Source organism: Pinus tabuliformis, chromosome 9, assembly GCF_031772625.1.
Source record: "Pinus tabuliformis cultivar Carrire ecotype Pingquan chromosome 9, CPIR1, whole genome shotgun sequence".
In the NCBI taxonomy this organism is placed as follows: domain Eukaryota; kingdom Viridiplantae; phylum Streptophyta; class Pinopsida; order Pinales; family Pinaceae; genus Pinus; species Pinus tabuliformis.
Genome location: NC_142307.1, coordinates 225,225,542 through 225,250,358, shown reverse-complemented (window position 1 = coordinate 225,250,358; position 24,817 = coordinate 225,225,542). Strand labels below are relative to the sequence as shown.

General features: G+C 39.7%; 1 protein-coding gene and 1 long non-coding RNA gene across 2 annotated transcripts; both read left to right on the top strand.

Moving 5' to 3' along the window:
* The first annotated feature begins 839 nt into the window (after positions 1 to 839).
* On the top strand, positions 840 to 24,208 carry LOC149147993 (uncharacterized). Its single transcript, XR_016263020.1, has 3 exons — positions 840 to 2,140; positions 3,174 to 3,219; positions 23,696 to 24,208. It is a non-coding gene; the product is annotated as an uncharacterized LOC149147993 (long non-coding RNA).
* LOC149147994 (replication protein A 70 kDa DNA-binding subunit A-like) lies at positions 8,286 to 16,039 on the top strand. Its single transcript, XM_089441937.1, has 2 exons — positions 8,286 to 9,549; positions 9,665 to 16,039. Exons 1-2 carry the CDS (start codon positions 9,095 to 9,097, stop codon positions 10,365 to 10,367), a joined length of 1,158 nt encoding a protein of 385 aa, XP_089298063.1. The 5' UTR covers positions 8,286 to 9,094; the 3' UTR covers positions 10,368 to 16,039.
* Positions 24,209 to 24,817: the final 609 nt, after the last annotated feature.

The following is a 24,817-nucleotide window of genomic DNA, read 5'->3' as shown; positions in this document are numbered from 1 at the left end:
TTCTAAAATACACACTCTGCAAGAAGTGTTATTTGCCTGGGCATATTATGCCAAACTGTCCTAATGATAAGGCTTGCAATAACTATCGCCAGACTAGCCACTTGGCTCGAGATTGTATGAATAGCCCGTTTTGCAATGGGAGAATGTGAATTTGAGCAAGATGGAAATCATCATTGCTGCAATAATTTGCATTGGAGATACTACAGGTCATCTCTTCGAAGCATTGTTTTGAGTTAATTCACTACTTCCCACTTCTTTCAGGCGTTAAACAAGAAAATATTTTTTAAGGGAAATCTCCCATTATTATTTAAATTACAAGTTTTATTTAGTTTACTATTTGTTCTATGCTGTATTCTGTGAAGCGATTGTATAAGGACAAGTAAAACAAAATTTACTAGAATATATGTGTTTTTTCAGCAGATACAAGGGGGTTATTCTGCGGGTTCGTGCCCTCCCTCAGGGCAGCACTCTCATTTTTTCTTCTTACAGCCAATCATTTGTAGTTTTTATGGTAGTACTGGTCTTATGGATGGCAATTGACAAATGGTTGTTTCATGTGCTTATGGGGCTGACTATCATTGGTGGTTTAATGAATAGGAGGCCCTTTAACACATCGACATGTCAATGTGGTAAGATAGCATGCAACAACCCATAGATAATAAATGCAAGGAAAAGATGATTTCACAACGCATAGCACTGAAATCATCGATAATGTTAGTATCCTAGTGTGGGAGCCCGGAGGATACTATTACATCAACGTGGGGACTTGCATCTGAAAGTCAGCTTCCAGATTGACAAACCTTTCGGTACATGTATGCTTTATAAAACATATGTTTCATAACTGTTATGCATATGGAACACTTAACAACAGGAAGGAAGGATTGAACCTTTGTTATTTTAGGGGCTGTAGTTGGGCCCACACAATTGCTCAAAAATTTTGAGCTATACCACGGAATTGGATGGTGAAAAGAAACAGTTGATAGACAATTCAATTGGCTTTTGTGTGATGAATGGTAAAAAAATGAGAGTTGCTGCTATCACTTATCAAACTCTTCATTGCCCAGCATAAACTGTACATGGCATAAACAAGCTTCTGGTTAACACTGTGTCTTAAAGGCCTCAAGCCAAAATCTATGTAGGGTCCTTACAGATAGTAAGGTCCCAATCAATTAGTAAGGTAGTCTTTCAGTTAGGAACAAACGAGTAATGTCTTAGAGGACCAACTGTTTAGATTTTTTTCTCTGGTTTCTCATTATCATGTTTAAATTCAATCATTTAAACAGAAATAAACATATTTTGTATGCTTAATGTTTTTAGAAAGGTAGTGTCAATTAAATCCAAATGTTTGATATTAGGTATAGTGCCAATAAAATTTTGAATGACATAATCCCCTTTAAAATTTTATGTAAGTCAGGCATTTATAATTTTTCATAAGAAACTTCAACGTAAGTTTGAGTGTGTTTCTGTAGTGGGAGATTGATCTCAAAGATTTGATGTTTCTTGAAGTGTCATCAGTTGTTATATGTAGTTGATATTACATGATATGATTCCAAAGTTCATATGAGTTTAGGAGAAGAAACTAATCAAAAGATTTTGATTGCTTCCTCAAAGTTCTGTATCAAATTTAAAGTGTTGGCATAGTCATTTTGTTATGCACATAGACTAAAATTTACCTTTTTGCTGGATACTCAAATAGAAACCGAAAAATTTCTGGCAAAATTAGTTGAGGAAGCCAGGGAAGCAGAAGGTTTGATGTTCTCTCTTCCCTTGTACAATACTTGAGAAAGTGGCGTACTGTAATGATCTATGTGCGATGCCATTTATTGGTTAAGAGTTAGAACAACATATGTTTGATGCACTCAAGTAGTCTAGGGATCTAAGCCTCCAATATTTTCAGGACCTTGAGCTTTTACCATGATCTCGATTTTAGAATTGTTTTTATTGAACTAAATAAGTTTGTATATAATCTAACAAATCTAGATTCTTGTATGATATTCTAGCAAAAGTATTGTAACATTAACGATTGTTCTGTTTTGCAGAAGGGACATACACAGCTCAGAAATTAGACAGTGCATGTCATTTTTTGGGTTATCAATCTCGTGACTCTTTACCATCTAATTTTGATTGCAACAATGCATTTGTAAGTGCAAATACCATTATAATTACATGAACCGTTCAAATCTGTTTAAAGTATAATGAACTATTAATCTGGGTACTTGGGAAGTCTCTGTCAATCTTGTAGTTCCACATAACATGCTTAACTGTTGCAGGTTTGTGACAAACCATGGAATAAAATAGAATATAATTAGATTGATTTTTTTTTTTAATTTTGACCTTGTTTTGCTCTGGCAGTCTTCTCTAGAGTAGCACAGAACAGTCAGTGACCAGGTACAACAACAGTAAGGGTACAATTATTGCTGTTGAGATTATGGCTAATATACACTTGAGGACATGTGTCAGCCCTCTATTTGAGGTCTCAGTGTTTTTATTGAGCCTACATATTGATAATTAACCCACCTTATTGTACTTATCAGTTATCAATGTTTGACTATGTTGGACTAGTTGTCTGAGGCCATGTGTCAGCCCTCTATTTGAGGTCTCAGTGTTTTAATTGAGCCTACATATTTATAACTAACCCACCTTATTAGGCCGATAGGCCTTCCTTTGAGTGAGCCTTTCGTCGTCCTTTTGTTTCTAAGCTTGATGGCTGGCATGCACATTCAGCAGGGATTCGGTGGGCAAATTGTTCACATGTGTCATGCAATTTCTGTTTCTTCTCAGCAATTTCGGAGAATTTCCTGTTTTCTTCCACCATATCTATCCATTTTCTGCTCTTCCTGTTCTCTTCCATGCCCTCTGCAATAATATTTTTGTGCTCTTCCTCTTACTGCTGCAATAATGTGTCAAGTTTTCGCTGTGCAATCTGTTGTGCACGACCTAGCCCTCTGTTATCAATATACACTGTTTACACCTTCGTTTTACTGTTCAGAAATTGTTCACTCAGGTGCTCAAGTATACACTGTTTACACCTCTGTTTTACTGTTCAGAAATTGTTCCTGCTCAATTTTCAGGTCAGCGCTCTCAAAAATGGGTTTTTTGATCCCATTCTCTCTCATTTTGCTTCCAACATTTTAATTTTAGTCCAGTGTTTTCTTATGGGTTTTTTATGGCAGGTACAACTCTGTTTTCCTGTGCAGAAATTGTTTGCGCAGGTTCCAGGTTAGTGCTATCAAAAATGGGTTTTCTAATCCCATTCTCTCTCATTTTCCTGGTTTTTTATTGATTCTTGGTTGTATTAAGTATTTGCTTGGCATCTGCAGTTTGAGTATGTGCATTAACCTAACATACTCATACCTCATCAAGGATTAGACAAATCGTTTCAGGTTACTGAACATGGAACACATTGTAATTTTGTGTTTTATTGGTGTGAATATACAAATAATACGTTGGACTGAAACATTAATTGTTGTGAAAAACTTATTGCTCTGTTCCAGTTTATTATAACAATTGGCACTATTTATAGCAGAGGATGTCACTGATGTTGAATTAATTTATGTATTAGAAGAAAATTTGTTAAATTCCTACAGAACCATAGCATAAAATTACCCTAGCTTATTACACAATATTGCAGAGCAATTGCTCTTAGCTGTATGGTCAATGTCCTGTTAGATGATAAGTAACTTTTACCATTGTCTAGAAAGCACCAGAGAGTACAGTGGCGCCTGCCATTCCCATTTCTCTTCACTGACTCTGATTAGCTTACCTGCCCGTTAACAATGGAAGAGTTGGGTAGGAGAGGGAAATGTCAAACCAATTTTGGGAAGGAGACTCAGTCTAAGACTCCAACCCCTTTGACGCTAGCGAATGATCTGAGAATTCCTGTCTAAGAAGGGCATAAGCTTGGTTCAGCCCAGGTACAACGTCCTCTGAATTGAACTAGAAGAATCCAAAGCACAACAGGGCATTGAATAAGAAAACATATCATACCTTGGTGGAACCTTGGCATTGATTAATAAACAGAGACAAACTTAATTGTCATAACTGACCTGTTTTTGAGGCAATAGGCTATCACTTTGCTGTTGAATTTGTGCTTGCTGCACTTTGCAAGACTTATGAACAAGAGATTTTCAAGAGAAACTCAAGCCCTTCCAATTCCATAAAATCTATCGCCGATCGCATAAAACTATGAATGTCGGGTGCTTCATGAAGGGTTAGGGTTTGAATGTCTAGGGATAACCATTTGATTACCTCGAGTAATTTGGATCATTCAATAAAACCCAAGAATGCTACCCACCTTACTCCATGTGGCCAACATGTGGTAGAAAGTGTGTGACAGAAGGGGAGTCGCCATGCAACAACCCAGGTGTACGCCCTTTCCATTATATGTCGGGTGTATGAATGGATGGTGTTTAACAAGTGGAAATGTGATTTAAATACAATAAACAGAGTTAAATACCCAGTTAACGACAAATGTCTAAGGTACTTAGGGACAACTATTGTATTAATTTGTTTTAATAGTGTTTCCCCGTTTTACACACGTTATTGTAATTCTGCGGCAGAAATGACATTCAAATTCTCCAAGCAACTCAGGTCAGTGCATATCACAATATTTTATCTCGATCATTTGGAAGGAATATCCATGTAGTTACGATGAAATGGTCTTCTTATTGTCACAGATTCCATGGATCTTATAAATGCTCTTATGAATGAAAAGGGTGCAGTTGCAGATAGGAAGTCTACCATTAGTTTCAGCGATTTCCATGCCGCCGTACAGAAGATGGTTGAAGCAGAGATTGAGAAACATTCAGCTGATGGAATAGGGAGAGTCGATTATGCAATAGCTAGTGGTGGAGGAAAACTTTTATATCATTCTGAAGGATATTATGCTGGCAATAAGTTATCTCTGTCTTGGAGAGAGATATTCAAAAGGATATTTTCCTTGAACAACCTTCACCCTCTTGCTAATGAAATATTGACCCCCAAATTTGGTGAGCCAGGGAGGTGTCTTCCACTCAAGGGTAGTGATGTTCTTGTCTCCATCAAGCTTAGGATTCCCATTTTTCCTCAAGCAGTCACTCTGGAACATGTCTCCAAGGTAGCACTCTTTTCCTTCTATTTATTTGAAGCAGTTCACTTCTGTTTGCTTGATGCTTTTTCTCTAATGGAAGTTTTAAGAAACATGTCCTGAGGAGCTGCACTGCATAGTATGGCTTCCTTTGGCTTAGAAGCCATGTATGAGGCATGTCTATTCTGCTAAAACAAAACCACCAAACAGACATTGCTTTTTGCTCCTTGTTTGAATCGATTTTTGTATCCACTTTCCACTGTTGAGGATTTGGCAAAGGGATCTTGATGTTCTGTGGTCTTCTTCATTTCTTTTTTTCACAAATTCGGCTGTGGTTGGTTTTCTTCTCCTGGTTCCTGTTCTCAAATGTGGTCTTCTCCTGTGCTGAGACTCGAGAGTCTGTAGGAGTTTTCTTCCTTCTTCATGGGCCTTCTCTGTAGCTGTTGTTTCTATAATTTTGGTTGCTTTCCTTTTGGTTGTCTTCTAATCTAACCGGGTCTTATTTTCGTCCTCTCAACTTTTTGAATCCCACTGCAGGCCATCTATGGGAGATCTATTATGGCTCTGAATGTCCTTCCACTTGCTGTACCTTTCTTGTGCAGGCAGTCATTAGACGGCCTGCATCTTGGCAGAGTCTGCATTTCAAGATTGTACTTCCATAGTCATCTGTATGGGTTCATTGAAATCCTTTCAAATTTAGGTCAACCCTATGAGGCATACCTTTCTTGACTGTTCTATGCATGTTCAGGTGCAATTGAAGATTTACTCTCCTCTTTGGTCTTATAAAATTTTATAAATTGACCTAAGAAATTGTTGAACTCTTCCATAAGAACTACTCTTTTACATTACCCCATAAAGAAAGGAGAACCCTTACTAGAATACAATGCTTTCTGCTATGACAAGCATTCTTACTCACAAGATTCTGTTTCTCATTAGTTGATATCCATACCCACTTCTAGAGCTAGCTTCGGATTGCCTAGCTATACCGGGTGCAAAATCATACAATGCATTTATGTCATTTTTCTCTTGCTCTGATACAAACAACATCAGTGGTTTCAGTGTCCTGTCTTGTGTGCCATATCTGACTTGTAGTTGTTATATATGTGATGGCAAGCTATCTTATTATAGTGGAATACCTGATATGATTGATATGATCAAAGTCAAACAGTTGACTTTTCTCATGTCCATCAAAAATCAGTTGATTTCGCTTAAAGATCAGTTAGCTTTGCTCATGTCTATCAAAATTCTGGAATAGTCATATCCCTGTATTGAGATTTTATTCCACATGATCAATAATCCCCTTCTTGTCCACCTATGGCTTTACACGCAATACCGTCCTAAAGCTTTATCCTGTAGGTACACTTCATTGCGCAGGTCCTCATTAGTGTCCTTTCTCACGCTAGCATTGCTTGATGTCTTTGTATGTTTACGTTATCCATTCCCTTAGCTTAATGGATAGTTTCTTTGGGTATTAGTGCTTACACAATGCGGCTGTCTAATCTACCACACTAATTTCCTCACAGACAGCAAAGTGATAGCCTATTGCCTCAAAAACAGGTGGGTTATGACAATTAAGTTTGTCTCTGTTTCTTAATCAATGCCAAGACGGAACTCATCTTCATTAGGCGGGCTCTTGGATTCCCACGCGCTCTCACAATTCAAATCAGTTCTCTTTCAGTTGTATTGACATTGCTATTTCTGGCACCCATACACACAGACTGCTAAGGGGTTCACAGAGTGGAGATTACTGTAGGTTCTATCAGGTGTTATGGTTTGGAAGATTAAAGTAACTGTGTATCACTTCTGGGATTGCCATGGCTCAGAAAAAGCAAAGGAATTTGGAGGATTTCTTCCTCTTGAGTTTAATGGGTATCTTCAAGGGGTCTGTAGTGATTGTTGTGAACCATCTTTCCTTCTTCACTTCAATTTCCTTTCTACTTTTATACCTGGTTTCTTCTGTGATTGTTCTCTCCCAAGCCCTTCTTGATCGCCTCCTTGTAGCCAAAATCTCACAACAAATCCAAGCATTGGGTTTATTCTCATATGATGATCATGATACCCATCTCACCAAACTCATATATCACAAGCTCTCCGAGACCATGATTTCTTATGCTCTCTGCCTGCCATTTCTAGTCGAATTTTCAATGTGGGCAAGAGCAGCAGTGGCCCATACAGTTGCCTATATTTATGCAGGCAATAGGCCTTCATGACAGAGGTTGATTAAACAACTGCCCAAGCTCTGGAAACACCTTTGTGGTGACATATATCTGGGTCTGTCTGTTGATCCTAGGATTCAATGCCCTAATGTTTGTGTTAATGTCTGCAATCATTAATGGGGTATCTGTACTGGGATTTCCTACAGTATGGATGATTGGGGCTGCTGTTTGTGGGGCAATTCTTTATTCAATTGTGTTTGCACATGCCATGATAGTCTGCAACCTGGCCACAATTGTGTGTCTATGGAATCTGATTGTTGTTATGGTCTGGATGCTGTTTTCAGGGCCCTGTTTCTGATAAGAGGGAGGACCCAGATAGCTCTTCTAGTGGCCCTTATTACAAACATGAGCTTGGCCTTGGTTGAGAGCCTATTTCAATACAGATTGATGGGGATGGGACATGCAGGGGGCGTTGGTACATATAATTATTCATGGCTGTTGATCACGTGGAAGGGTCATGTAGTGATATTGATGCATTCACTTTTGGGTGCGATGGATCAGGTGATAAACTATGTGTTGTATTACACTTGCAAGCCCTCTTGTTTGGAGGACATTTGCTTCAAGATTATCAATCCTGTGTAATTTGTCATGTAAGCAGTTAATCAGAGTAGGAGGAACATAAATTTATTTCCTTGCAGTCCATGAAATTACATGGGTTGGTGAGGCTAAAATTATATCGAAACTGCCCACATTCTTTCCACTTGCACATCATACTCCATTTGGCTCTTTGTAACTTTGTATGAAAAGGGAATGGGAATTGAATTACTCCTCTTTTTGCAAATCATTGCATTTAGATGGGTTGGTGAGGCTGCAAATATATAGAAACTGCCCATGATAGTCTGCAATTTGGCCATAGTTGTGTGTCTGATGGTATCTGATTATTGTTATGGTCTGGATGTTGTTTTCAGGGTCCTATTTCTGACAAGAGGGACCCGGATAGCTCTTCTAGTGGCTCTTATTACAAACATGAGCTTGGCCCCAGATAGCTCTTCTAGATGCCTGGACTGAAGGAATGTGTGAACTTTCAGATTCAATAGCTCTACCCTTTCATGCATCAGACTCACAAATTTATTGAAAGCTATACATAGTGTTTGAATAGCGTGTTTGTCATATGCAATGGCTACTATTCAACATATGTTCAATGGCCCTGAGGACACCATTGAATATTCTCCAACAAATTTCCTAATAGTTTTAGAGAAGATTAATGAAAGTGATTCCCTATAATGTGCAAAACTGCACAAGCACAGTGAGTACAACCGAATATAGCATAATAATAAAAAAAATTGTGGATTGTTCAGAAAATAGTTAAAATATCATGAATTATGCACAAGATTCACAAAAGAAGCACACTGCTTCCAAGTGATGGGTCTCACACTGCCTGCCCTAAATGTGGGCACTTTATGTCGATGCCTCCAAGGCCTACTAATATGAACCACTTATAAAATATTATTACAAAGCCATAAGGAGTCCAGTCAGCCTTTAAAAGAGGTCTGCAAAGGGTAAATTAAGTGAGTGAAATACATGGCAAATGCCTTGATTGAAACACATCTCTTAATGGGTTTTACATTGTGTAAGAAACATGTGGATTTTTCCTACAAGGATCACATATCACGTGCGAACAGAATATTGCTGAGAGGATCAGTATTAGGCATGGCTGGAAAATGTTCCTATTTCATACATGTTTTAAAGGTACTGTAAGACTATAAGGATCTTTGAGTCGCTTGAGGTACTTCCAAATTTGCACAATATGTACCTTGTCACTGAATCTTATTAACAGGGATTTTGTTAATGTGGTCTACCTTGGGTGGTTAATATGAGAGGTTGTTCTCCTCCCCATCTAGGTTGTGCCCTTATTATTGTTTCACCATCAAAAGTTAGCCTTGTTAGACTAGATTCTGCATTCACATCACGTCTTCTTTTACTAGAATTTTGTGTTGTGGTGAAATTGATGAATTGCAGGTACTACTATCATGGGAAAAAGAATCCTCTTGTTAATATTATGGAGACAACCTTGACAATGAATGCCATTCCTCTGTTGCTGAATGGTTCCACTGAGATTCAACCACTACTTCAGATAATTGATGTTGGTTCTGTTACGTCATTAAAAACAACATCCTCACACTTCCACATTACTCTATCTGATGGAACACATCAACACAAGACTTTGCTACCATCCGCATATAGCCCACAGGTTGTATCTGGAGACATCCAAATTGGCTCGATAATTCTGCTTAAAAAAGTAGCTTGCACAGTGCTTCAAAACTCCTCGTAAGGCCCACCATTTGAAGTTACCCTCTTTTATTTTTTTCCTTCTAAACGCTTCTTGCATTACAAAAAGGAAAATGGAATCTTCATTAATTCATTTCTCATTTGTTTACATAAGGTCCATCCGAGTGGTTGAGCTTGAAGTTGTGATGCGCTCAGCAACATTGACGAAGGACTCATCGACGCTACTACATGTAAAGGCAGGTACATCCCAATTTAGCTCTTTATCAGCAGAAGATACCTTGCCCTCTGTAGTTACTCCACCAACTACGGCAATAACTACAACAATTTCATTCACGACACTCAGTCCTTACCGCAAATATTGGTCAATCCAAGGTAGGGCATCTACAAAAACATCATTGAAGACTTACAACAATGTGCGAGGCTCAGGAAAAGTTTTTGGATTTGACCTTATCAATTGTGATAAGGAAGAGATCCACCTTTCTGCATTTGCTGAATTGGTCGAATCTCTTTACAATCTAATTCAAGTTGGGCAGCTATACATTGTTTCAAATGGCACAGTGAAAGAAGCAAATCCAAACTACAACCACCTCAAGAACAAATGGGAAATTTACTTGTTTGCTGCTTCCACTATCAATCCATGTCCCATAGATGATCCAACGTTTCCTTACCAGAGCTTTCACTTCAAGACTATTGCTGAAATAAAAAGTGCAAGTCCAAATACGAATGTGGATGTCATTGGTGTTGTTACCTCCACTTCACCTGCATCAACAATTCGACGAAAAGACGGAAGTGAAACATTAAGGAAAACACTCATATTAAAAGACAATTCGGATTTTAGCATTGATGTAACATTATGAGGAGACCATTGTGACTATATAGGACAAAATCTTTCTGAATTCTACTCTTTCGAAAACCCACCAATCCTTGCAATCAAAGGAGGTCGTGTATCTGAATTTAATGGCACCACAATAGAGACGATATCAACAAGCACTCTCATCATAAATCCACAAGTTGAAGAAACTCACCAACTACATGCATGGTTCCGTGAAACAGGTTATAGCTCTTCTTCTCCATCTTTGAGTAGAAACTATGGTGTTGCTTTGAAACGTGCCCTACCACGAAAGACGTTTCATGAAATTGTTGGGAAGTAAACCTCCGATAAAGAAATATGGGTTTCAGTTCGAGCAACAATCACTGCTCTTCATATGGACGACTTCTACTTTCTAGCATGTCCATTAGATTTCAATGCAAAACAATTCATGAAGAAGGTTGTGGAGCATTCTAATAATCTTTGGCATTGTACAAAATGTAACGGTGACTTCCGAGAATGTGACTACCATTAAAAAATTAAAATTGAGCTACATGACCACACCGGGCACCTACAGAACGTCACAACTTTCAATGATGCAGGGAACGAGCTCATGGGTATCACGGAAAAAGACCTGTTCCTTCTTTCTATCGAACCAACTGATTTGTAGGAAATTTGTGGTCGAATTTCAGGACGCCGCTTCCTGCTAACACTTTCCATTAAAGCATATTACTTCAACGATGTTCAGCGGTTGCAACCAATACTGATCAATTCAGAAGAAATTCAATATGCCTCAGCATGTAAGGAAGCACTCACTGACATTCAAGCAATGTCCACTTCAAAACGACCTATTGTTCGCCGCCTTTGAAATGTTTTGAGGGTCTCTTTTAGCACTACTGTTTGTACATAAACAAACATTTCCGCACAACTCATTTTTTCATATTGTTGTAAATTATACACCCATGTTATTATGATGCAGACTGTCGTTGTCGCTGCAAATACTCTCTTCCAGTTATTCCAAAATATGTATGTTTACCCTTTTCATTTTACATAATATAGATATCAACATTTGTAAAGAGTTACTACATACGTTTCCCGTTCGTTGTCTACATGCTATACATTGATCTCTTGCTTGCTAATCTATTCATGTTATCGTTCAAACTTGTCAAAAAAAAAAATGAAGAAGAAGGGAGCAAAATATTGTTTATCTTGCTTCTCTCCTCTCAATAATAGATGCCAAAATAACATATGATTTTATAGTACTCCTAATTGCATGTTTTTCCTTCTACCTAATCTACCTACCTTCACCGATGTTGAAATAAAAAAAAATTAATTCTATGTTCAAATAAAAAAAGTTAATTCTAAAACTTGTAATACATTCTCCAAACATGCACTACTCGTTTATGAAAACTAACAATAATTATTTGTACTTGTTTAGATATGCCAAAAACAATCAAAATGCAGACAAACGAGTGGTGACGTCTTCTTTATGCACAACAAAAGGATAGAATAAATGCATGACGGCGGCTACTTTATGAAAACCGCAACAACTCTACTATTTTCTCTACATCCCTTCCCACCTCAAATGCTCTCCCAACTATACAAACCAACCCATCTCACATTCATCAAATCCAATATAACCCTCCCCTTAATGAAGAACACTGTCACTTTCGAGAAAGGATTGATGGACTTTCTACCATGCATGTTTGCAGAATATGCAAGGAAGCATACCAGGAATGAAAACAAAGCTTTTCCATGGTAGACTTTCTTGTTTTCGTTGTGCATCATCTAAATCTACCAATTGTTTTTCTGAACTGAACAACATGAACCCTGGAGAACAACCCTATGTCCTTCAACAGTTAACACAAGTTGAAGAAATGCTCATTGCACGTGTCAACCCCATTCTACAAGTCACTCATGCCCGTGGTGGTCAATACAAATATAGTGGCCATACAATTAGCTTCCCTCAAGACATCACCACTATTGCCAAATACTTACCCCGAATGCTTTCTGACTTAGACATCCTCATTGTGAAAAGGAAAAATCCATCTGAAAAGGCTTACGAATTCTTCGTTTGCAAATCACGTGTCCTTGCAGCCCTTGAATACAAAATAAAAAAATGACCCTCACTACTGTGATGTTCAATTCAATTCATCTGCAATTTTTGCGCTACCAGATCACCCTATAGATATTTCTTCTCTTCTCGATAACGTAACCGCCTCCTCGTTTGAACCATCAAACCACTCCTGATTCTACTTATGATACTAATGTCATGCTACCTCCATTAGAAATCCAACCCTCTTCTTTCGTTCCAGTACTCCCAAATTCATGCACTGAGATTGAGCACATTTGTAATTATTTGCACTTGAACCATTCAAATTCAACAAGCTCTATCAATTGGCCTCCAATATATTTAACTGCTATAAATGAATACAACACCATCAGCCTCTTTGCCATGGCATTCCCCACACTCTTCCCTACAGGCATTGCAATGATCATGCAACCAAGACTTACAAAAGTTGAGATGCATGAATATGCTTTACACTAGTTGCACTACCATGATAACCGATTTACCCAAGATTCCGCTACTATCTTTATAACATTCTAATGCGCGTAGCCAAGTAACTTCTAGTGTTTTCATCAAGAAGTACATTGAGAACAACTTGCCAACAACGGTTTCAGACCTACGCCAGTGTCTTCATGACTCTCCAGATTCAAGATTGCCAGAGAAAATAATGCGGTTTAGTTCAGCCCTACGAGGAACACGGTCTTTTTGGAACAAACGATGATCTGAGCTGACTGACATGATCACGCAAATAGGAAGCCCGACATTCTTTTTCACTCTCAGCGTAGTTGATACTAAATGGCATGACTTGCACACGATCATGTCTACTAGTGTTCCTTCCAATTCAATCAACCACTTCCAATGGAAAATTCAAAACATAATTAAAAACCCACATCTAACAGCGCAATATATGCATTGCAGATTTACAATTTTCCTTGAAGAAATCCTGGAAAAAGGCTTCCATGCGGTAGACTACTGGTGCAGGTATTATTTAATATCCATTTCCCTCTACATTAATTTTATACATTTCATATATATGTATTAACCAAATATAACCTTCGTATTATATTCAGATACGAATGGCAACATAGAGGATCCGCAGACATTCATGGCTTCCTTTGGCTGCAAAATGCACCAAACATGGACACACTTGACTGGGATAATGCATTAGAAGTTGCTAATGCACAGAAATATTTCGACCACTACGTAACTACCTGGAATCCACGTCAGGCAGAACACCGAAATATTCCGCTTCACCAATCAACAATTCATAACCCATGTCTTCTTGACACAGCATCAATATTCACGTCCAGTCAGTTTGAAGACTATACAAAGCTCGTCAACTACGTTTAATGTCATAAAAAGTGTGATGAATCTTCTTGTCTTCACAAGAAAGACAATGTACTTAGCTACCGATATGGAGTACGTGGGAGTTGAAGTCCACTTTTTCACTTTTCATTGATGATAAAGGTCATAAAACCTACGTCCTTGCTCGCAATGATGAGAGATTGAATATTCACAAGGTCGATCTACTCTCTATTTGGAGAGCAAATATTGATTTCCAACCAGTCCTTTCTCGCCATGCTGTGTTGAAATATATTTCAAAGTGTGCAGCAAAAGTAGAAACAATATCTGAGAGCTATCGTCAAATGCTATCACGGCTATCACAAAGTGCCATTCCAGAAGCACCTACTGTTGTTGTCATCTGAAAACTCCTTACAAAAACCATTGCAGATAGAGACATTGGTGCACAAGAAATATGCCATATGTTACAAAAGCTACCTCTCTCTCTCTGCAGCCGTACATTTCGTTCTTTGAATGTCAACAGGGTTGTTTTCAAATGTGTTTCATAAGATACTGAGAATCCCGGTTCGACACCAAACTTTATCCTTGCATATATGAACAAGCTTGTCTCATTAGAATCACTCCCCCTCCTTGAAGCTACACGCTCGTGGTCATATTCTGCCCAGCGGAGAAAAAACCAATGGAAACACATATTCCCTCCAATGATTGTACATGTCTTGCCTCATTACAATGTCATTCCTTCCTCTGATGATCCTTCTTATGCCACCTTTTGCTGAAGTGAATTACTATTGTATTTCCCCTTTCGAACACTCCCCAATGATATTGGTTCAACTGATGCAGAAATTATTGCACACTGGGAGAAAAAAAAGGGTACATATACACCATGGCATGTCCATTGAGAAATTGAGAACCCACAAACCCCACATACTGAAGATCAAACTACCCCGCACACCCCTTCTGATTCCATGTAGATGAATGAATGGCAAATCCTCTCGCAACTGCACCCAGGTTACAATATTGCAATTGATGACCTCGACATGATTGGCTATTGCGACTTCGATGCCAACCACAGTTGGTCACATAATACTATCCCTCCCCACTTGCAAGAAACTGCCATAAATTTCATTGAATTCAACCGCTCAACCATTCAAAACCAACATCATTCTTTTCCCAACCTTTCCCAAGATCGCACATTATCTCCTACCCAAAACATAGCTTTTACCACTATTTTTTCACACTTTAAAACCCCTTTGCCAAAACCCCCACGCAAAATCATCATACAAGGAACAACTGGCACAGGAAAATCCCATTTGATTAAATGCCTGCACCAAGCGTTTGTGGAAAACTCACTAGAAAACAAAAACCCTTTGTTGTTACTTGCACCAACCGGCGTTGCAGCTTTCAACATAAATGCCCTCACATTCACTCTGCCCTTCGTATCCCTATCCAAACATTGCATCCTCTCAAAGGCCAACCACTCCTACAACTGCAAGAGCAACTCCGTCATGTAGAATACATTCTCATTGATGAAATGAGCTTCAATGGTCCAAAAATGCTTTCTCGCATTGACGATCGTCTAAGAGAGGCATTCCCTCTTCACCGCAATGCACCATTTGGTAATTTCTCAATTATCCTTGTTGGATATTTAGGCCAGCTAACACCTGTAAAAGACATTCCTTTATATGCTGGGACATCACGTGGCACTGCACTTTGGTGCAGCTTCGACATATTCATAACAACCGTTTTCTGTCAACAAGTAGCTAGCCCATCCCAGGTTGCTTTCCGGCAAATACTTGCAAATCTCAGAAATGGAATATCTACACATGAAGATTGGCAACACCTAATGTCAAGAACAAGTTTGTCTCTTACACATGAAGAGAAATGCACATTTGAAGAATCCATGCACCTATATGCAACAAACAACTCAGTTGTCTTGCATAATAGGAAAATGCTTAAAAATTGAAAATCGCAGTAGCGCTTTGATCTGCAGAACAACAAAGGCAGAAAACTCCTACTACAACAGAAGATGAACATTTGCCTGCAAAAGTGCTCTTATGCAATGAACAAAAAGTTATGCTCACCAGCAACTTATGGGTAAATGCAGGCCTCGTCAATGGCGCACTTCGGAAGGTCATCTCAATATTTTATTCAATTGGCTCAAAGCCCCCAGAATTACCATCCTTCATTGTTGTCAGCTTTAGACAATACAAAGGAACACCATGGGACATTTCACACCCAATATATGTACCCATTTCTCCCATCACAAGGGGTACACGCCGTCAGATACCACTTCAACTGGCATGGGCTTTAATAATACACAAGTCACAAGGAATGACATTAGACAAAGCAACAATAGACATCGGCACTGTTGGATACCTATACCAATAGGTTTCATATTTCATGATTGGCCAAGGAAAGTCCAAATATGCTCTGCTTTGGTATCACCAAGATCCCATATTTCCTAGAGAACAAGAGGTGTGTAAATGGTTTCAAATGTTGAGGACCTTATTTCAATTTTGTGGATGATCCAACAGTTTAATCTGGATCATGCCATGTTTCAATTTTGAGTTATAGAATAGAGAAAGAAGTCTGTCCAAACTGCTTAATCTTGGCAGACCAGTAGTTCAGGTAGAGAAGAAAAGGTTCCCAACAGCTTAATCTGGGACCTTGGAAGAGATAAGGGTAGAAGTAGATAGAAAATAATAAAGAAAAAGCCAAAGAAAAGAAAAGGCAAGTAAGGGTTTTCTAGTCCAAATGCACCCTCCAAGGAGAAACAAAAAATGCTAGGAAAATAGCTGGGTAAGCAGTTGTGGTTGCAGAAAGGGTATTTTCACCATGGCACATACGTTAAAAGGTGTTTTGCCAAGGCAAAATCTGTCAATGGACAAAGTGGTTAATTCCATCAAATTACATCAAGGAGCATGACTAACCTCCCTTTCCCCCTTCACTTCATTACTAACATTCCCTTTTAGCTGAGATTCATGAAGAGAGATCATGGTTTTATGGTGGTTCTAGTTCATTCAGAAGCCACATTTCTTGTCTCAAACTTTTTGATCTAGTCTCTAAACTAAAGCAGTTTCACATGAACTCAGTGAGATCCCCCTCATTTGCCCCCCCTCATTCATATTAACCTCTAATTCTACTATATAGCTCCCCTATCTTACCTTTTCCCCTAATAATATTAACACTATGGTGTATAAAAGCCCCAAATTCTATAAATACTCCCCCCCTTGGCATTATAGCCATATCTTCTTCAAAAGGAACCAAAGTGACCTCTGGTCACCTTGGTGAACCTATCACATCCCATTCCCCCTTGCTACAAGCCAACTTGCTCCTCAAACCACCATTTGCATTGAAAAAACCCTTATAAACCCTCTTTTACCCTTAAAATCCTTTGCAAAAATTACCCAAAGTCTAAAAAGCCCGCCTCTGGCACATTTCCAAAAGGTTAGCGCGCAGTTTGTTTTAATGGAAAACATTGAAAAACCATTAAAAAACCATATTACAAAGTTTTCCGTCTACGCTTATAAATCAAGCACCTTTTTACCTCACCCACCGTCGGATCAGATCTTAAGGATCCGACGATCCACAGCGGATATCGGAGCGGCCCCCATGGTGGTCCTTTACCGCCCGAGAAAGTGACGTTGCGTCACGTCACGGGCAGGCCACGCGTCAAACAATAAGGGCTCTCGGAGCCAGGCCTGACACTTTCAGCGCCGTACCCAAACCGCCCCGAGAGACCGTAGCGGCTAGCCTTAACCGTAACCGCTACGGTCCTGACCGCCAGCTGTCCTCCTATGTCATATCGCCACGTCATTTCTGCTTATCCTTTTGCCGTTGATTGGTCCACCTCGCTGATGACATGGCTGCCACCTCATCGCCCCGATGGACCAATAGCTTACCGCCACGTCACCCGATGACGTCAGCTGACGTCACCTCACCTTGGCCCACCAATGACGTCATGCTGACGTCATCACTAAAAAGCGCCAAAATGGTAAAAAGGTCCATATTAACCCAAAAAACCGTGTTTTTTTTCACTTTTTACTCCTGTCGCTACTTCGGCTCTGCATGACTGTTTACATCCAAATTTTCGCCAACCTACTCAGTTAACCAAGGCGACCTCCAGAGCTCCAACCGTGCACGCCCATGCGACCTCTGTTCGTCAATTAACAGGTATTTACCGTTTGCTGCCCCCCATACGCCTGTTATTGAAATTAAAGTTACTCAGAGGGCTAAGGAGACCTTAAAAATTATATTTTCACCGGCCATTTCCCTCTGCACGTCCACATTTGCAACTGTGAAGTCCAAAAAACACCAGTCGAGCCTTAATACCTGTAATTTCGCTCAAAAACAACATTCACCGCGTATTCCCGGCAAATTTCTTGTTAAACTCAATTCACCCGCTAAAAGAGGACATAGTGAGACCATAGAGAAGCCCTGCTCCTGAAACAAACAGTATTTCAACTGCTGTTGTGTAAATTCCTCCTCTGGTATCTGAGATACAAACTGTTTTTACAGAAAATCACTTCTATTCTGTGTTGCTTCCATTAAACCATCCACCTACAATTGTTGAACTTTGAAGAAGATCATGGAGACTCCTATTGCTCTGAATATCAAGCCCCTCAATGCTCCTCACCAGGAATTAGCATGGAAAGCCCTGGGAGATATGGATTATCAAATGCTGGACTGGTTCCTTATGGGCTCCAAATACAATATCCAGATGATGAATGAGTTGAAAGCCCAGCACCTGAGTGGGGCAGACATCTTGGGAATTTGGGACTCAAACTTGCCCATCTACAACCTCCCCCAAGTAAATCCTATGCCAGAGTTGGTCTACAGCTGCTAGGAATGATATGACCCAAACCAAAGAGCGGTCATCAGCCCCACAGGCTCAGTCCTGTTCTATATCACCCCAGAGAGTATCAATGAAATGTTGCACTTCCATACTGCCAAGCAATTGACCCCCCTTCATATGCAGAGCTTGATAAAGAAAGGGAGCAAGCTGTCAAGTGACCAACTTGTTAAAATCAATCAGCTGTTTGTAAAACCAGGCTCTGAATCCATCAGAACTCCTCCTATTGGATATCAGTACTTGAATGAATTGGGCAGGATGTTAGTGGATTTGATCAGCTATGCCCTAGGATTCAAGGGAATGGAGGATGTGGATGATAGCATAATGGCAATGCTGTCTATATTCTCTCCTGGTAAACCCCCAGCTGTACTCTATGACTATGCTACATACATTGCAGAAAAAATCCATGAGCAGTTTATGAACTTGAGGAGGGAAAGACTATTCAGGTATACCTCATATATATACCACCTATTCTTGTTCTATCAGCCAGCCACCTTCTCTTTTCCTTTGAAGCCACTCAATGCCCAGGGAAGTCCAAGGTCAGTTGTGTTCTGGACCTCTGTTTTTCATCATTCCTCTGTATCACCTTACACATACTCTGAATTCATTGATTTATTCATTTACCCAGCCCTGACAGTATTACATGGTACTCCTCCTCCTAGACTAACTGATGACATGAGGAGAATTCTCCATTTGAATAAGTCCTACAGCATTGGTAATTGGTACCTCTACCAAAACCACACAGTCATCAGGATATATGGCTGTGAGTTGAACCCTTTTAGGTTGCCAAGGTATGTCCCCATGAGGCTCTTTGCCTTGGAATATTTCAGACAGTTTGGGAACTCAGACTACCTCCATTTTCAGAGCAAAAACAAGAAGTCACAGTTAAAAGTAAGGAGCCAGCTGGGTCCTTTCTTATACAACAGAAAAGAGGAGGGGTGGAAGGAGGCAGCCAATATCCTGGAGGGCTTCAAACTGCAAACTAGTTTTGAATGGATACCCTATGACCCCAATCATTTTGTCTCCCTCAGGAGGATAAAATATAAATTGGGTAGCTATGCACACAAGAGACAACCTGAGATTGAACAGTATGCCAATGCATCAAGTTGGGAAGAGGGTACTTTAGAGGAGGAAATTACTAGTGAAGAGCTACTTGAGAGGGAGGCTAGAAATATGCAAAAGGAAGCTGACTTAGAAATTTGTGGACAGGTGCCTCTCTCATACAAAAAGCAGCTTGGAGCAGCCACTACATCATCAACAACACAGCAGCAAACTGCCGAGAAAGCACCACAGACAGCCAGCAAAGATAAAGGGAAGCAGGTGGAACAGCCACCTCCATTGACAGAAGAACAAGTGGATACTTTGCTACAACAGCAAGAAGAGATGGAGCAGCAGGAACAAGGGCAGCAACAAGAAGAGGTACAATATGATAAACAGCAGCCCTTGCAGCAAGAAAAAGTTATTGATGCTCCAAGTTCCTCTGAGCAACAGGCTCAGAAAATAGTGCCTCTTGGGGCAGAAACCACTTTTGATACCTCCGTCCTCCAAACCCCACAAAAGGAGGACTTAACCAGGAAAAGAGATAGAGAGACTCCCCTGACTTCATTCATCAATCAGGGAGAGAAAAGACAAAGGCTAAATGACTTTCCAGAAGATGACATAGCAATTAGACAAGCAACGGGCATGGGCCCACCCAGCGGAGAAGTCTCAGCCAGTTCATTCCAGCATGAACATGATAGGGTTATAGGAGGAGAGGTCAGCTCCTCCAGCCAGCACACAGAAGGACAGGTAAGCATCAAACAACAATTTATTGATATTAAAAGGAGGAGTGATCCTATTAAAGTACAGCTGTACAATCATTTGCTGAACCTGGCTCCTACCAATCAGCAAAGACTCATGTCTGCCTTTGATGTAAGTGAAGGCAAGATGATCATGAGTCACTTCATGCCCACAACTCTGCATCCTCAATCTACCTCGGATTACCTAAGAACCAACATGGAGGTTCTGGCTAAAGACATACACCCGATGGATAAAATCGAATTGCATAAACAAACGGGTGAAATGGTGTATGCCTCCTTGGCAGATGAAACATTGGAAAACTACAAATTAAAGAGCAGCCTTGACAATACAGCCTCTCAGCTGGAATTGGAGAGAGCATCATCACAAGCCAAGGACAACAGAATCAAGTCCTTGGAAGATGTAATCATAGAAATAGGACATGATCCTAAAGATGTTAAAGGTATCCAAGAACTCTTGAAGCTAAGGGATGCAGACATGGCGGCCTTAAGAAAGAAAATCAAGCTCCCAGCTACCATCCATCCACAAACAGACGAGGTTGCCCAGCAAAGGCAGGAAAAAGATGCCACAGATCTAATGATATCCCTGTACAAGGAGCTAGTTCGGACTCAAGATAAACTGGGAGAATTAGAGGCTGCAAAGGCAGCACTACAAACAGCACTAAAGCAAAAAGAAGAGGGCCAACCCTCCCAGCCTCCTCTTGTGATAATCAATCTTGAGGAAGCCCCTCCAACAACTACTCCTCCTCCTCAACAGACAGGGCCTACAGCACCAACTACAGCAACAGCTACACCACCAACAGAGCAGACTCCTAGTCTGGATATGCAGAAGCTGCAAGCAGAAATCCAAGTTCTTGAGGCTCAAATGAAAGAGCTTGATGAAGTCAAAAAATCTTTGGCTAAAGTGAATGAAAGATATGATAAGAGCAAGCAGAGTGAGGCTGCAAAGGAAAAAGAAATAAAAATTCTAAAGAAGAGGATAACTGAACTTGAAAAGGAGCTCGCTCTAGAAAAGGTAACAGCAGAGCTAAAAGCAGTCCTCTGGGGTAACATTGGTCGGTCCATCACCAATCAGTGGCAGTATATTGAGACTATGGATGAGCAAATAGTACTCATTACCAAGGCAAACAGGGAAATACAGAGAGCTAGAGCAAGCCTTGGCCACATGCCAGATGCTGCCAGCAGAATGATCAATATTCTAAATAACAAAACTAGCTCTCAACTAGCTACCATGGGAATTACTAACAGGACTGAAACAATTTCAGTAGCTAAAAGAGTCCTGACACTAAGAAACCTAGTTGGAACGCTGGAGAGGAGAACACAGGATATGCAGACCGAGATCAATAAATTCCTGGACAGATTTGTGGCATTACAAAACAGAGGCCTCCCCAGCATATTAAGCAGTGTAGGAAGGCTGCTTACCCTGGAAAATTACATCAAAAGGGTTGATGCCCATGCTGCAGCACAAATTGCAAAACAGCCCAGTACCTCAGCAGAAACAGGGCCAGCATCAGGGCAGAATTTGTATGACAGAGTGGATAACTTGTTTTTCATTATGAATGAAATTGATCACCTGTTTGATACACCACCAAATTTCTTCAAGTATACAGAAGCAGATGAAACTTTGGAAGCAATCATAAGACACCAATTGCCCACACAGGAAGTGTGGAGGAATTTGACACAGGTAATCTTATCAGGCCAGAACCTGTAGCGCTAATTGTCTCCAGTTTTTGAGCAGTCATGCTCGGGCAGAATGTTGGTGGATAAATCTAAAAGGAAAAGACAGATGCTGAGCCAACTCAGCAGGGCTATTTACTCACCACAGCAGCAATCACCATCACAAGGTAGCAGACCCAAAATACAGCGCACGAGCCATAAAGTCGGGTTCTCCAGCATTTGATCAAAGTATCTCAACCGACTCAGCAGCTCCCAAAGGCCAAAATATCTTCTGACAGAACATCAAGACGCCTTTATTTTGTATTCAATGCTGTAATAAATTTCTGATAATAATATCTCAAAAGTTGGTGAGAATATTAAGTCTGAGATAACTTAGAACTCAGATATTTTTGTAAAAATCGCAAGTATATATTCACCCCTCACAGAAGCTTAAGGGGTTGTTGTTATTTTCCTTTTGGAGATCTCACTTGCTGTAAAATTCTCAGAGAAATAATACAAAGGGAGAATGGAATTTCCAAAGCTTGGCGTACCTTGATGCATTGTGATGAATGGTGAATGTTACAGGATTCCAGAATGTTTCATAAAACAATAAGTCTTTCTTAAATCTCTGTATTACATGTTTTTCGAGTCTTTTGTTCTCTTTTATTGATTAGATGTTTTACACTTAATAGCAAAGTAGAAGAATGGTTCCAGGATTTAATCTATGATTACCCTGAACTCAAACTAAGCTATTATCCATGTTTTCTTCAGATACAGTGACAGAAGTGTAATTCTTAATTGCTGCACTTTAAAACTATATCTTTTACAGTGATAGACATTCCCAGGGATTCAGGTTTGCCCCTGAGACATCTATCCGTTTCTCATAACTATTTGGTGGAAATACTTAAACACTTTAGTGAAAATTCTTAAATGCTTTCACTGCTTGTTTTACCTGTTCATGTTATAAATCAAAATTTGTTCTATGAAGTATCCAAATGGCCCTGTAAGTTTCACCAATTCACCTCAAGGTTTCTGGACACCTACAGCCATAGACTCCATTGCCCAATGATATCTGACTCTTTGAATACTACATCACAAAGACCTGAAAGAAACTCTTCAACCAAAACATAAACAAAACCTGTGTATAAATACCTAGCCTAAAACCCTATCATAAACAAATACAAATCATAAAGAGAGAGCCCTCTCTGATCACAGTTTGGCTAGAAACAGTGATCAAAAGATTGGTTAGTGGTTACCCCGGCCGTATTCCCTTGGGAGTCATAGGGAACAACCTGGGTGATAACAGGCACCAGAGAACGCCAAGGGCTAACATTCACTGCAATTTCAAGAGTGCAGTCATTGGCAGACATTCACATCAATCCAGCATTCCCATTCTCACACATTGCACAAATGCACAAGAATCCATATCTTAAGCGTAGACAGCAAGACGAATCATTGCTTGCATCAAAATCTATTCAGGAGAATACACTCTAGCCAATCATACAACCTGTCTTCCAGAATAACCCACATGGTAAACACCACTCACTACATAACCAAATTTCACATACATTTTCTTGCTATTACATTTACCCTCATATGATTTTATATTCGTTTGGAATTGTTTATTTTATTTGAAATATTCAAACAAAATCGTCAAACACATCCATTTTCACTTACAATGTTTCCTTTTTGGATGGAAATAGGTATGGATACAGGCTACCTACGAATGCTGTATGAGTATTGCCAAGAAATTCAGCAACAAGAACTTACATTACAAGATATGCAAACAAGGATCTTGCCCCAACAATCATTGCCTCTTTACCGTTTGTGCCCAACCATTGAGTTGTTAAAGAAAATAAGAAAAATACTTAAGATAACAATTCACATCCATGAAAGGGATGCACACAGGAAAATGCGACATCAATTGCAGGAACAACTTGCACAGTTTGGAACCACAATAAACACTAATTGGTGTTGTCGATGCCATGGACCATCATGCATATATGATTAGCTGCTCATTGTCAATTACATCTATATGTGATAGAATGCTTTTATTGTACATATGTTTATAAGCCAGCAAATACTTTCATTGTATATATCTTTAGTTATAACCTACCAAACACATCTCTATGTGTAGACCATATGTTAAAGTGAAATGCAACAGTCATGCTCCTAATGTTCAGTTCACTCATCAATGGTGTTTTCCCCCGTTGAAAAAGTTTCACTTGCTTTTATACAACTTTTATGCCTTCAAAGACATGTTCTTGGTACTCTATTAAAGGTTTTATATGGTATTGGTACCCCTCTGCTTATTGTCATGCTTTCCTGTAAAATGTCTTCTTGTTCTTTTCTATGTTCTGCAGACTCACCTAATAATTGCTTCCATTTACTACTAGAACAATGGTACTATATGAAGCTAAAGCTGTTTTCAAGGAAAAAACAACATTATTTTTATCTTTTCATGACCTGTACAAGAAGTGCATTGTTCTATATAATCTAAAGCTGAGCTACTCTGTCTCCAAGCTCAATATTGCAGTGAATTCTGCATGCCCCAAGAAATGCTCCCCACACATCTGCATTGGCTTCAAATGGCATCTTTTTGATAATGTCATGAGCTTCATCTAGATTCCCTGCACACCCAAGAAGATCAACCAAGCATGCATAGTGCTCCAGCACAGGTGAAAGTCCATAATCTGGTATCATGCACTGAAAGTATCGGCAACCCTGGTCGACCAACCCTGCATGAGAGCAGGCAGTCAAAATAGCAGTGAAGGTGATATGATCTGGCTTTGTGCCTGTCTGTTGCATTTGGGAAAAAAGAGCAA